Source organism: Lissotriton vulgaris, chromosome 3_1 (assembly GCF_964263255.1).
Source record: "Lissotriton vulgaris chromosome 3_1, aLisVul1.2, whole genome shotgun sequence".
NCBI lineage: Eukaryota > Metazoa > Chordata > Amphibia > Caudata > Salamandridae > Lissotriton > Lissotriton vulgaris.
The window spans coordinates 1,379,350,093-1,379,365,265 of NC_141689.1; the positions used below are offsets into that span (position 1 = coordinate 1,379,350,093).

A 15,173-nucleotide genomic window follows, 5' to 3' on the forward strand; every position below is an offset into this window, starting at 1 on the left:
CACAAATGATTAATTGGAAGATTTTTTACAAAAAATCTTTTATTGTGTTTTTCAGAAAGACATAGAAAATGAAATGTACAATGACTGTTTCTCACTCGTTGCCCCATTTTCTGCATTACATAGCGGTATTAACTTATCTTAGTCACAAAATCTATATGAAAAAGTGAAAAAAGGACTTAAATTATTGAACCAAGCGGGCATATTTTTGACCATGTGATAATATGCCTAGTGACTTTATGAACTAAAGGAGCTATGGGAAAATCCAATATTCCTAGGTCACTTCAGAATCGTTCAAGAATTTTATACTGATTTTAGGAAACAATTAATGGGAGAGCCCATGAGCATTAGCATCAATATGAACATTAAACGATAAGCTGAGCAGAAAATGATGACTGAATGCAATTAAAAAGATTTAGGGCCTTATTAAAAGTTAGGCTTGGAGGTTCAACTACTGTATTACGAGTAGGTCGGTTTGGCTTTGCGAAGACCGCCGCTTGACCACCGGGACTGCAGACCGCTGGGTTTGCGATCAGGGGCAGGCATCCACCATAGGTCAGTACAGGGGAGCTGCATCGCCTTCTGTATTATGAGTTGCCTGTCCACAAGCGGACTGTGGGGATCGGACCGCCTGTTTCAAGGAGGCGGTAATTAAGGATTTTAGGTGCATACTCACCTCTTTATTCTTCTTCCAGGTAGATTCCTTCATGGATCCATTTCTCTGGGTTCCCCTTTCACGACAGGATCTTCAAGCCGAGGATTAAGACCCTGTTTGCGGTGATGTACATGTGAGTCCTTTACAAACCATATACCCTTTGCTAGGACTGCCCACATATGAGCATATCCCCAGTAATAGGTATATGGAATTTTCCACCCGAATCATGAATATGTGTGCATCCGACACATCTGCAGTCGAAATGCACACCCAGGCATTAATATATTTGTGAAAAGTACTCACAACCACTGCAAGATCCCTGCCTCCACATCGCCGGCCCCATGGCCAACTCATAATACGACAGTCTTTAGACTGTCAGCACAATGGGCTGCTGGCAGGTACGGATGCGTTCCTGCGGCGGTCGGCCCGCCAAACTGGTAATAAGGCAATAGTCAAATTAAGTGGATAGCGGGGCAGTGCAAATCTGGGGACAAAAAGTGCAGATATAAATATTTCTTACCCAGGCTCTTGGTTACAATCTGAACAAAATTCAGTCCAAAATGTTAATTACCCCAACATTTAGAGCCAGATTCCCATTTAGGCAGGGTCTTCATCAGGACTATTGTAAACAAGCATAATGATACAACATGCCATATAGTCTGCCAGAAAACAGATTTTGTCTAACGGCAGCCTCTAAAATGGTATATGAACAAAACATCTGATAAAAAAATTCAGGAGGCAGAAATATCAGAGAATAAATATTGTGATACACAAATATTGTGATGCACAAATATCATTGACAAGAATATCATTTTTGAGGTAAGTAAATATTTTTGAATAATATCAATGTCTTTAATATCTTTTTCTACAATATAGTGGTAAAAATATAGTTTTTTATTATTTGAATGCATTTTAGATGGTACATTTATTTTATGTGTAACTATTGTTATATAAAGAATATTTTTTTAAATATAGCTTGTAATTTTAAGTGTTTTTAATAGCAATTTATAGTGTTGCGGTTTGTTGGGTTTGTAGGGGGATAGGGTGGGAAGTAATAATTACTTAACGCTTAATATTGATTAATTATTTAATTGATTTCTATTATGTAATTTATGGAATACTTCCTTATTTTGCTTGTATTTTAGTTGTGGGCTGCTAGGTTTGTAGGGGTCTAGGGTGGGAACATAAATAATAAATAATTAATAATTTAATAACAATTTCTAAATAATTATTTAATGCATTTTTAACTATGTAAAATATGGAATACTGGATTATTGGGCCTCACATTTTTGTTGCAGGATGCTGGGTTTGTAGGGATATAGAGTGAGAAGTTATTTAATCAGTAATTAAGTTATGATTCATTATTATTTGTAAATCCGTTATTTAACTGAATTTTAAGTATTTAAATTATGGACTTTTAAATTATTTTGATTTTATTGTAGTTGCAGGCTGTTAGGTGTGTAGGGGTCTAGGCTGGAAAGTTAATTAAGTAATAGCTAATTAACAATTAATTATTAATTGCTAACTCATTTATTTGATTTTAAATATGGGAAATATGTAATACTTATTTTTAAAGTTATGTTTTAGGTGCAGGCATGATGCACATGCATGATGCACAAACTTGTGTTGAAACGTTGTAGTTTATGTTATTGTAGTGAGAAAAATGTTACCAGACATGTTTTATTGGCAACCAACATTCAGAAACAATACCACACCCCCAAACATACCTCCCAACCACTCACACTGTGTTCTCCACCTAATAGTGTAGATACACACCATTTCTCAACCTAGTTGAGCCGCTTGTAAGAGCTAAGTGTAGATTGCACTGCGAAGCATATGCCATCCCTTGCCACCTGCATATGTCCACAGAAATGTCAGCCAATGAGGAGACACATTTTGCAGGTTTGTCCTGCAGTTATGCTTCTGTCCGGCTGCTCATTCAGAGACACTGAGGGACGCCCATTGTCAGCACTTTAGCGCCCCATAGGTTTAACTCTCAGTCCCCACTCAATTCTCACACCTTCAGACCGAAATGGGCTGTAAAAGAGGTGCTTGTAGGTGGCTGAGAGGAGGAGCTGTGGCCCAGGAGAAGTCTGAACAAAGCAGCTTCTGGGGCCCTGAATAGGACACGTTGCAAACTAGAGGGGCCTCGCACATTCCTTTTCGGTCCAGGGACCCAAAAATCCCAGAACCGACCTTGCTCCCATCCAACTGAAGGGGTAGACTCCGCTGGAAGGCAGATATATCTGCTATTGGTGTGTTCTCATTGTGAGACTTTTATGGTCAATGGCGGCGATTTGGGCAGGGGCAAGAGCCTTACGCCGCAATCTTGGCTTGTGGGAGACCACCCACCTCACTGAAGTCATCTTTAAGCTACATTTCTCTATGTGTGTTGTTCTGTTCATTCATCATACTCACAAAAAATACATTACCTTGATATTATTGAGATTGACTTCCTCGAGGTCAGGCTCATTGTTCTTTACTTGTTCGAGTGTTTCATCTACGTCTGTGGAATTAGGTTCTTCGTCAGGAACATGTTTATATTGAGTAGGCTGAATAACACCTGAAAGACAAAAGCGGGTGTGCACAATTGAGCAGTACTCAACAGACACAAGCTTTTCACATGCCACATCCCAGAGTTTTTGTATGTAATGCCTTTTGCTGATGCCCTCCAAACCTTTAGAATGACGCAGTATGTTTTTAAAAGCGATGCGCACTTCCACTGCAAAAACATGTTGAGACTCAGGAACATTCTATTTTTTTCATTTTGGAACTTTCCTCAACTACAAGTAGGGTCAAAGTTGACAGAGGTTCAGTTGAATGGCAGGAAGCTGTTTGGACACATTTAGATCAAAGCTAAAGTTTATGTCATTTTATGAAGTTTATTTCAGTACTTTGGTTGCAATCTCCTGTCTCCTTGTGGGAGTACACAACAGTGCTGCCTAGAATCATCTCAGCTTGTCGCTGGCCCCGTGGTTGTCACAGATTTGAGGCCTCACTCTCTTGGTATACTAAAGGAATGTCGATCTAAGTCCTTTCTTTTAGTGTGTAAAAACCAGTATTCAGGTACTTATTCTACCCAATACAATAAGTGTTTGTGAATCAATATCCATCTCAATTTAACAGTCTCTAAGCTTGTGCCTCAGTTGCCCTCAGTATATTACTAAGCGTAATGAGTGTCAGTTAATAGTGAAATGTCATAACTATAAATAACAGTATAACACATATAAAAATGATGAGTACATAATGTATGCACAGTCATTAGTATTAAAACAAATATGTTACTTAATAAATATCTGCATACATTCTTCCCTGTAACTCCCTAAATTAATAAATAATTAATGCATTCCTAAGAGTTGTTTAAAAATGATCGATAATCCTCTCGTAATACTCGAAATTGCTTAAATTAATAATGTATTCAGTGTAAAACCAGAGTTCTATATTTAGCCTCAGGCTAAATAAAGGCAAGTTTATCCTGTTTCTTACCAAGACATTTGTAAGCGCTTTTTGCAACAGAGATGTCCGTGCAGAAAGCATCGAGGAGGGAAATGTTTGCGCATGTAGTGCTTAAGTTGAGCGGTAGTTGCAGGTCAGGCCCACTGGCACAATTTATTGGAAACTGGGAACTATTTTTAATCACCAGATTTGACCCAGAGTAATAGAGACAAACGCAGCAAAGGGGAGAAAGGAAGTGGAAGAGTAAGATGGAAAAATGGTAACTAAAGAAGTAAGCAAGGATATAAAAGAGTGAGATAAAGGGGCAAGGAGAGTATATTGGTGGAAGAAAGGGGCATGAGGTGAAATCAAGACTATGTGGCCTTGGGGCTCGATTCACAAAGGTAAATGTGGCATCCTACTGTTGCTAGGTGCCTCAGAATGTACTTGATCAGAATGTTATCCTATGAGTTAGAGGTAAGTCAGTTGAAGCCTGCCCTTGCTGCTGTTTAGACTGACTTCATGGATGAGATCCTTATACTACAATAAACTTATATTTCTTGGAATCTTACTTCTGAGTCAACCCTCTATCTTACAGTAAACTTAGACCCGAAGTCTAAGTTTAGACATAAAATTAGACCTGAATTCTAAGTTTAGACCTGAAGTCTAAATTTAGTTCTAAAGTCTCTCTTTAGACCTGAAGTCTAACCTTTGACCTGAAGTGTAAACTTAAACTTCAGGTCTAAAAAGTTTAGACTTCAGGGCTAAATTTATACTTCAGGTCTAAACTCAGAGTTTAGGTCTAAACTTACACTTCAGGTCTAAACTTAGATTTTTTTCCGGTATAAACCTAGACTTCAGGTCTAAAGTTAGACTTCAGGTCTAAAGTTAGACGTTAGGTCTAAACGTAGAGTTCAGGTCTAAACTTAGACTTCAAGTCTAAGTATACCTTTGAGAATTGGGCCCTTGGTATTCATCACCCGAACATTTGACACCAGTGCGATTTTGGGCCCCGGCACATATTCTTTCACAAATGAAACACTCCCTTCATCACTTGTAATCCCAATGGAGCCAGTAATTTGCATCGCAGGCTGCATCAAGATTGCCAGCCCACTTGTAATCAGACCACACAATGGTATTTCCTAGGATCCAAGAAGATAAGAACCCGTCTGTCTAATAGGAAGAGTCTTTATGTAATCAAACTGCTTTAAATATCCAAGACCGTCTAATATTAAATTTGTGAAAGAGTCACCAGTGAAAATTAGGTTAATAAATGACACCCAAAGCACTTAAAAAATATATTCTTGGTCTGCTACGCGAGTCTAATAAGCAAGTAATACTTATTTCCAAGAGTGCTTAGTTTAACACGAAAACACCAGAATACCTCACAAAACCAGCTTCAAATTTTGGTGAGTGCTGAATTTTTACCTTCCAAAATCAACTCTGTAGTCACCAGCCTCAGCCTCTTTTATATTCTAGTCACTGTTTTTAACTTACAAGAAGACAGAGCCTGTCTCGCTTAGATTACCTTACATGGTACATAGAGGTGCCTCAAAAAATGGTCATATATGCCCACATCCTCACTGCATTCCAACGTGGTCACTGAGATCTAGCACTGCTAAACTGATTATACAACACCTATTTAAGACAAACACAAAGATAAAGCCACTGATCCATGAGCCATGAGCGCGCATCCAGAATCACCTAAACTTGAACTCAGAAGGCTACCCAAGGAAAATAATTTTATTTTTTCACTTGATCTCAATTTAAACTGTAGTTTGGAACACAAAGGATCCCAGCTCCACACAGGGTGTGTATAAGTGGATTGAGGTGGAAAACTTACATCAAACAATTTTATCATTGTGTAAGTATTGTGAGCCAGTTAGAACCTAGCCATTGTACAATAATATGCAAGGGAAACGTTACAATCTATTCGTGCTTTTGCACAAAAAGGCCAATACGTACTGAAGAAAAATGGTTTAAGGATTTTATGGAGTTGTGTGCTAACATAATGAATAATGGACACTTTAAGAAGGCTTTGAAAGACAGGCCAGTATGTTTCTTTTACAAGAGAGTATTCCAGTTTAATGTTCTGGCACTACCTTTTGTTTGACAATAACAATATATTTTACTTGACTTTACTTTTCAAGCATTTGATTTTAAATTGGTTGTCAAATGACATGCACGTGATCCTTGATATGGATAGCCTTCTGGTTGGCTGATGACAAATAGTTGTCTGATTACACACCACTTGACAGTGGGCCCCACAAGCAACAACGGCTCAAATTAAACACTGTGCGTAGGGCATGCTGTGGTAGGGCACAGTACAAGCATTGATTAAAAATATTATTATTTAACAGTATTGGTGTAGAATCTGTCTGTCAATTCATTATAAGTTAATATGGCTAAAACAAAAGTACTAACGGAACATACATCACAATGAAGGACTCAATAGGAGCACAGGGGTGCAAATTAACTCAAAAGCAAATTGTTTAAGACGTAGGAGCCAGGCTCATGGTCTTTGATCTTCATTATATTCTTTGTTGAGTATTGCTGAGTAGGGAGAGTATATTACAATTTTGATCTACTTGTTCGCTGCTCCTAGAGATCAAAGATTCACCTCATGCACATCTGATTGGGGATGTCTTATACCTTGTAGGTGCATTTATTACATTCAGTGCGGTTTCATCCCAAGTAATGGAATGTTCAATTTATCATTGGAGGGTACATAGTGTGGCATCTGCTGAAGAAGTCCCTTTCTTGATGTCTCAATAAATCCTTTATGTGTGATCGTTCTTTGCTCCTAGATAACACTATATTTCAGATTGCTTATTGTTTTGTCCAGATGGGACTTGCTATACCAGGTTTGGCTGGAATGCTCCTTTTGGTATATTGTTGAAATTATTTGCATATGGTTCCACCTTCTTAGTAATGGCACAGACAAGCTAAAACCATGTACTTCTGCTTTCAGCACATATTTGTAATGGTCCATGTCTTAAAATTGTTGGATACAACAATAAGGCTTGTGCTGCTCAAAGACTTTATCTTCTGACTTTAGTCCTTTAAATCCCAATCCATTACAAGCGTACACTTCTGACACCTCGCAGGACCTTAGGGGAGGTACTTAGAAACTCACAGGGTTTCAGGCAGAGGCCAACAACAGGGTGCATTCATGGGTCAATTGTCATTGACCAGCTGGGCAGTTGCAGGAATGGCCTCTTGTAGCTTTTTGTATTCCTGTAGCTTGAACAGGAGGTCAACCTTCTGACTCGTGAAGTCCACTTCTTTGTCCTGGGTACACAAGGAAGCATGTCCAGTCCTTCAGGGTTCCTCTCAGGTCACAAACACCAGGTCCAGTTCCTAACTATTCTCCTGAAGTCCAGGAGTGTTCTGAAGTGGGTGCTTGGAAGTGCCATTTTATGTCTAGCATGTGCTAGTGGGTGGGAATGACTCTTGGGCAATAGGATAATTGTTCTGACCCACACAAAAACGTAGGCTCTGGGGACTATGACGAGTGTAGGGAGTGCATTATGGTAATTCTAGTGTCCTCCCACATCTAACTCTAAAACCCAGTTTGCATCAGCCATGATACCCACAATAAACCAGGAGACAGACGCTGGGTAGAACAAAAGTAGGGTGTTAGAACAACCTCAAAGCGTATACATAAATATTGTTTTAGTATCCTGTCTCCCTTCCTTCCTTGTGCACCCCCAGTGTTATACGTAAAACCCAGAGAAAGAAGTCTGGTAGAACAAAAGTAGGGGTTTCCAGCAACCAGACCATGGATACACATGAATTGTTTTGTCTTCCTGTTTCCCTTCCTTTCAAGTGCATCACAAAGAGTTATATGTAAACCCAGCAGACCTGTCCAGCAGGATTTGACATTGGAGCAGGATGTGACACAGTATGTCAAAAAGGAAGCTCAAAACCCCACCTTGCATTTTTGTGAAGGTCCATAGGAGTAATTTCTGCCCATTCACATCAACCTACTGGTTGCTCCTGTGAGGTATTCCACACCTTTCTTACACCTATTCAAATGCTATTTACTGGATGGTAGAAATTTGCGAGCAAATGCAAATTAGCCTCCAGGAGCTTCAGGCCGGGTAAAAGTAACCTTATGAAAGTTACCTTTCCTAAATATTTATTAAAAAACAGAGTTTACCATTCAATTGGATTCTTAATCACTATTCAAATAGTTGTTTAATTATGTTTATAGCTAGTCCCATTCCTGAGATACAGAATTAGGATGTTAATCTATACTCTGGTTTTCTACATAGGACAACTAGACCTGTTACATTGAAAAATAGCGTTTGGGTGCTAGTCACTGTAAGGATATGTTAACATAGCATTTCTATGTGTCAGACTTTAGAATAACATGCAGCGTGCCTTGTGGACTTCAAAGTCTACACGGTGTCACTTAATAATATTTAAAAGAGAGGTTCTTACCTGTCAAAATGGTTTAAATTTAACTGGTCGATTTACAGTATTTAAACTTCAGCAGCCAAGCTACATTAGTAGGCCTGAAGCCATGTTTGCAGTTCCACTGTAGTGGTGGCACAATAGGTGCCGCAGACCACTAGTGACATTTAACTTACAGACCTTGGGTAAATATCATACCTGTACTAGGTATGTCTTTGTCAGCAAATATACCTAATAGGAATATGACAATCCAACCATCTGTAAAGGGAGAGCAAAGGCAGTTTACCACTAGTTAGGAGGGTTAAAGTGCAGAGTTCCAAAAAGCCAGCAAAAATATTGGGTCTGACAAAAGGCAAAAAAATATGGGGCAACTACCGCGAAAAAAAAGAAATAGAGAATTTCCTACATTCCTCATATATATTAATGCTTATGTTGTTTGACTTATTTTCTGAGGGTTTAGCATTCAAGTCAGTTTGTGAACATTGTCATTCGTCTACTCGAAGGTCAAGTCATACATAAGGTGCATTGTCACTGTTTACTCTTGCAGAATAACTAAAAAAACATTGTTACTCACGTAAAGGTGACTATTTTTAGTACTCACTGTGTAGACCTTCTTTGTTGACTATAGTGCTGCTTGCCAGAGCCTCGTAATACTGTTGGTTGCTCATCAAAGTATGCATGCCAAGAATAGCTTGGGAAAGAGAAAGAAGAGGGTTAGGGCAGAGTTAGGAGAAATGTAACTACTACTAAAAAAAAGATAGCCTTTGAAAACAATATGTACATGTAGAATAGGCTATTAAATACCAGCAGCACCTCATCTTTTCGGGCATGTGGGGCTCCACCCTCTTTATTTTTTGCCCCATGACATATTCAAATTTGTTCACCGCAGGCTTACTAATGCACTGAATGTGCAAATTTGCCTTACACCTGCAAAAAACATTTGCCGGGCTGACCATCTCACAGCTCTGAAGTCTGTGAGGTCATCAGCCTGGCAAAACCATAACCGTGGGGCAAAACTCCACCCCGAGAACGTGATGCTAAAGTAAACCCCGGGCTCAGAAGCGTGAAGCCCTGCAGCACCAGGTGCTACTCGTCTATCAGGGACTGGAGAGCGATCTCACTGTAATGTTGTGGGGTCTGGGCCCACACACTATGGGAATAAGGTACACAGACACATCGGTATAGTACTGGAAACTTGCCCAGGGCACGCATGCCTCGCCTCTTTTATTGGCAGGGTCACCTGGCCGGTGTTGCCTGTGATGGATGGGTGTGAGGTGAGTGTAGAAATTAGCCCTCAGAGAGTGGCTGGAGGCACAGTCCTTGGCAAACACTAGACCGAGTGCAGCAGGGCTGTACATCCTTTCTAAACATTATTGGGAAAAAAACAATTAGTCAAACTTTTGGAAAACGGAAAACAACACAACAAAACACCATAGAATCTCTTCAGGCAGTCTGTAGGACATCATGAATGGCCAGGTGCAGCTGGGAGCATCTGGCATCACAGCATGCATCCAGAGTTTAAACAGAGGACTCTGGGAACAAAATGCGGTGTGGATGGAGTCCGGATCTCGCAATCACATGTCTGTGGGGTTACAGTACACCTGGGCGATGATGTTCGGTCCTGCCTGGTCTCACTGTGTAAGAGTCTATTTAGATAGTTCACTTCGGGGCTGCATCAGGAATGTTGAGGGAGTGTGCTGCAGAGGTTACTTTAGAGGTTCCCTGGCTTCATTAAAGGCAAACCCGCCAAGACTGGGATGACAGTGCTGTAGAACGTCGCCTCCCTCTGAGACTTCGGTGCCTCCCGGTACCTGTAGTTGGAGCAGCTTCATACTCATCTCTCTTGCCAGGATCCCTCACATAGAAATTCCCTTGAGGCCCTTGCCCCTTGGTTGCCACGGGACTGTGTGGGCTATGCAGGGCCTCACTTAGGCCAAGCAAAGGGGGTCGCTGTGAAACTCCCAACAGAGCCACATCTGAATCACTAGTACAATCCCAAGGTTAGGAGATGCAATGGTCGGGTGAGCTCTGTTCAGCAGGACTCAGGTGCACACGGGGTCTAACAGATGGTCTCTGAGTGATGAGTCTCTCATGGTGCCAGGAATGCTTCACTGGTCTCCCGATGTTTTGCAGGCGTCCGGCTCCACTCTGGTGGTGAGATGCTCCTTCGGTGGTTTTGGTAATGCACCTGGTAATAATGACAATTTTTCCATCTAACAACTTGGGCTACATGTGGCGATGTCTTGCTTGGAGTGAGTATGACTGGAGGGACTCTGTAGCTGCTTTCAGTTCTTCTTCTTCTTCTTTGGCATGTGTAGTTGCTAGGAAGGAAGCCATCTATGTCAAGCAGCTGGTGGCAGGTGGCTGGACAGTCGCACTGTGAAACGTGGGACAGATATGCGTTGGCGCATGCAGGCAGCTTATGTTCAGTACTCCCACTGAGCTGCTTCCAGTGACAACGCTGCACCCCATTGTCTGGCTTGCATTGATGGATGCCCTCTCTGATAGTGACACAAGTCCTCGGTCTTGTCGCTCTTCTCCCTTTCTCCTGTACACCTGTGGTCGTCGAGATCTTCTGCGTGACGGGTCTGTCACATACCTTTCTCTACTCTTCTCCTTCACACTGTGGCATCCTGCCACTCTCTTCTTCTCTTTAAATCTTTCTCAATGTGATGTCAAGCCAAGTGCTTCTCTACTTCTGACCAGTTTCCTCACATTGATGTGGCGTCATGCCACATGTCGCATGCTTGATCCACATAGACATCTCACTGGTTGTGTCCGGTTCATAGGACTGTATCTCTTCTTTGCTGCGGACCTGTTGCAGGTCTGTCCTGTCAGTAGGATTTGACTCTCCTCTCTTAGCGGAATTCTCACAGTTACAGTCCCTTCCTTTGGGATCGTCTTGGTGCGCCACTCCCTCAAAGGAGGGTCATCTTCTTTCCACCTCCACTCAAGGGTGTAGTGCTTGCGCCTCGAGGCTGCACCATAGTGGTGATAGGTCCTGTCGAAGTTCAGGCGGGCTTGGCAGGATCGGTTACTCCATGTCACATTCGTACAGATGAGGCAATGGTGGCCATTCGGTGCTGGGGTGGCCAGTTGTTGGGGCCTCTGTTCAACTTTACTTCTCGTTTCTCAAGGGCTCCTGCCCGTGCTATCCGATTTTTAGTGAAGGCCCTCTGTGCATCTCTGACCTCATGCTCTTGGTCTCTCGCCTTACGCAGGACACAGGATGCGTTCTTGTTAGCGTGTGACCCATCATACAGTGGTGGGGCTAATAGTTTTTCTGTGGGCGCCCTCTGCTTTCACCTTGCATGCTCGTTCTTCTCTCTTGTAGTTGTGGCCGTTCACCACTAGGGGGCATGCAGCACTGTCTTCTCACTTGCGGTGGTGGCTGACAGGGGCTCAGGGTGTGCGCCTCTCCCATCAGGGACTTTCCTGCATCACATGTGGCCTCTGCTCTCTGGCCAATGCACAATCAACCTTATTAGGGGGTAATGGAACTCAGGGCCTTGTGTAGGGTCTGCACCTTCTTTGCTGCTGTGCTTTTATCTTCTTTTTTGGGCACTGCTTTCTTAGGCTTTGCTGCCCTTGGCCTCACTGTACTTTTGGCAGTTTCATTGGCTGAGTTGATTTGTGCTTCTTGGGGCTCTCTCTCTGCAGGGGTTCACAGTCTTTCTCCTTCAAAAGAATAGGCAGCTTAAAGGGACAATCTCTTTCTGTGGTGCCTTGCCAAAACACAAATGACTCTTATTATCCAGTGGTGGCACTAGCAGCACATGCCCGCTAGGTGGCGCTGCAGCCACCTCTACTCTGAGGTCGTGGCAGCTTTTCTCATTTGTGGGCCGTGCGGCACTCACTTGCTGATAGGGGAGGCTACCCTCTGGCGTATGTGGAACTAAGCAAAGTGAGAAGGGCTTTGAGGCACTGTCACTCATGCTGGGTGACTTTGTCATTTGCAGCAACTGTCTTTTTTTCTAATTTTAAAACTGCTGGTATGCAAAGCTTCTCTTCCAGGCACTCAGAGCCGGTTGTGGCGGCAGTACATGACTGCTACATGGCACTTCAGGCATTGCAGGACTCCAGGGAGCTGTGTTGCGCCGAGTGAGGTTGCTCCCTCCAATTAGGGTGTTGCTCTCACAGCAAGAGAGCAACACCCTGGTTGGTCAAAGGAATTCCAGGCTCCAGCTTCCTTTTTCTGTGGAGGTCCGTAGTGGAGGACATGGCATTCGCCCGTAAGATCTTATTGTTTTTTTTTTCACATGCCCGCACCCCTCTCCCTATGGATGCCAGGTGCTACTGACTGCAGAGTGAGACAGCGAGGGCAATGGGCACTCTGGGCGCTGTGCGCGGCACAACAGGTTAGTTTTCAGCACATTAAACACCCTCACCCACGCAACACCCCCTCCTTTTAAACCATGTGCACTAGAAATATTTTTGTTAACATTTGCAAACAATGCAGCAGATGATGGATTGTGCTGTGAGTGTGCAGATTCACTTGTGTGCAGAAAATGCAGCTTCCGCTCACTTTGTCTCGCTTCTGTTCCAAATCCTCTGAGTCCATGGGCTGTTTCCATTTTATGTATTCCAAGTCAAAACGGTTGGCCAAAAAGACATGCACACTTTAAACATATGTGCATAGACAGCCCACCCTCCTCCCTGCTGCTGTCACTCCACCACACCTGCAGCGACAGTAAAGCTGCTGTGGCACCTGGACAATGTAACCCCTAGAAAAATAAATGGGCATGCCAACACATTGAATACTCAGTGTATAAATCATGTGAACCTGCCACGTCCCACTCCTGCCCCGGCCAATGCAGTGCCCACAAGGACTGTTGTGGTGTTGGCAGGTGCACTCTTGATGCGTCTCTCATTAGGGCATTGTAGGAGGCAGACCGGTCTCTATGAATTCCCCACACTCATCGTTTGAAATTTGTTCTACTGTGTCCAGTCTTACAATAAATATCTCCACTATTGAGGCCAGAATGGGTTTAGAGATTCAAAAGGTTGCACAATAGTGGCAGAGCTGAAAAAAGGATTGGAGTATTTTTTGTGTGCCAGTACTAGGGCTTTTAGTTCTGCCAGCTGTGCTATGCAATCTCCTAGAGACTGCATCTGAGTATTGCTAGGACAGAACTTGCCAGCCCACATACGTCCTTTTACAGTCGTAGATGCAGCGCTGTATTGCTGTTTACTTCCTACGGCAGGCTGAGCAGATCCGTCTGTGTAAATTATGTATTCATATTGATCTAAAGGCATTATTTAATTTGGAAGAGGATATTCTTGTTCGTACTGCAGGAATGCTTGTGTTTTTAAGCACATCCATGCTACAGCAATTCCTCCTCTGTGCTGCAGATCCATGATTTCCATTGTTCATGACGAGCTGAGCTCGTCATGAGCACACAAGCAGTGTACTGCATGACGAGCTGAGCTCGTCATGAGCATGGAAGGGGTTAATGTAAAGTCAAACTTGTAGTCTACATCTGTTGCAGTGAGAGAATTAGCCTTATGTGTCCATGTTGGATGCAGTGCTTTTGCATTAGGAACGCTTGCTTTCGTAGCAGCCTCTAAAGTTGGTTCTAGAGTCACTACAATTATTTGTTTCCCCTGAGCTAGTGCCCTTTCTCTCACTATATAGGTCTGTACTGCTGTCAGTATCTTTTCAGTTGATGCAAAGTGCATTTCAACGTTTGTGTACAAATGAGATTTTTATGCAATGGGTACAGTTTAGCCTTCATTGAAGGTTAGGTAAGTGTTCCCGGAGTGACCCGCGATTACACTGCTCACCAAGTTTGTGGTGTTTACATGTGTGTAAATGTTTGGAGGTTGGAGAAACGCTTGATAACTCATATCCCAAAAATAGAACATTGAAGTGGGCAATTTTATTTTTTTTTAAGTTACATTTGAAGCTCATGGTGATGAACCCCAAGATTATGTTGTTCACCCTGTGCAAGGGATCTAATTATTAATCGTCCGCCAGATAAATATCATCTACATAGGACAAGGCCTTCTCATCACAATTTTGAAGTAACTCTGTTAATCTTGCTGAGAATAACCCAGGGCTATTTAGATACCTTTGGGACAGTCTGCAGAATTGGCTCTGAGAGCCGAGCACTGAAAATAATGTAAAATGTCTGCTTTTAGGCACTATTTTTTGGCAGAAAAATCATTTGAGATATCTAATGCTGTTTTGTATTTTTTCCGTATAATGTTATTCATTAATGCAGCACTGTGTGCATTCTGTACTGCAAATGTCTTTGTGCATGTGTTTAAATACATATAGTCTAAAACTAGATGGTATGAATTGTCGGATTTCATTACAGGAAACAAAGGGATTATTCCTAGGGGAGGTGCAATTCTCAATAACACCTTAGTATTCAAGTTGATCTAAGATCTTCCTGACTTGTTTCTTTGCCTCATGTTTTTTGGGTACTGCCTCTGTGGTGTAGGAGTATTTTTGGCTGGGATTTCATGGTGAGGTGACTCTGAATCCCACCCTACATGATTGCGGTAAAGTGTGAGAGCTAGCGCTAATGCCCACTCCTGCGCATATGTATGTTTGAGTGAGTCTGGAACGAGGTCGGAGAAAGCTGGTAAAATACCTCTTCCCCTTTGGGCAATCCATGATAAACTCAGGAGGCCAATCTCTTTCAGCCAAAAGGATATCGTA

At 42.3% G+C, this 15,173-nt stretch overlaps 1 protein-coding gene across 2 annotated transcripts in view; it reads right to left on the reverse strand.

The window, feature by feature from the left end:
- The window catches only part of TMOD1 (tropomodulin 1), a 725,670-nt gene that overhangs the window by 120,174 nt on the left and 590,323 nt on the right, over nucleotides 1-15,173 (reverse strand). For both annotated transcript variants that reach the window (XM_086961851.1, XM_086961850.1), the window contains exons 5-6: nucleotides 9,108-9,197; nucleotides 3,085-3,215 (exon numbers count right to left, since the gene is read on the reverse strand). In XM_086961851.1, the coding sequence (XP_086817977.1) occupies nucleotides 3,085-3,215; nucleotides 9,108-9,197 (221 nt within the window). The remainder of the gene's footprint in view (nucleotides 1-3,084; nucleotides 3,216-9,107; nucleotides 9,198-15,173) is intronic.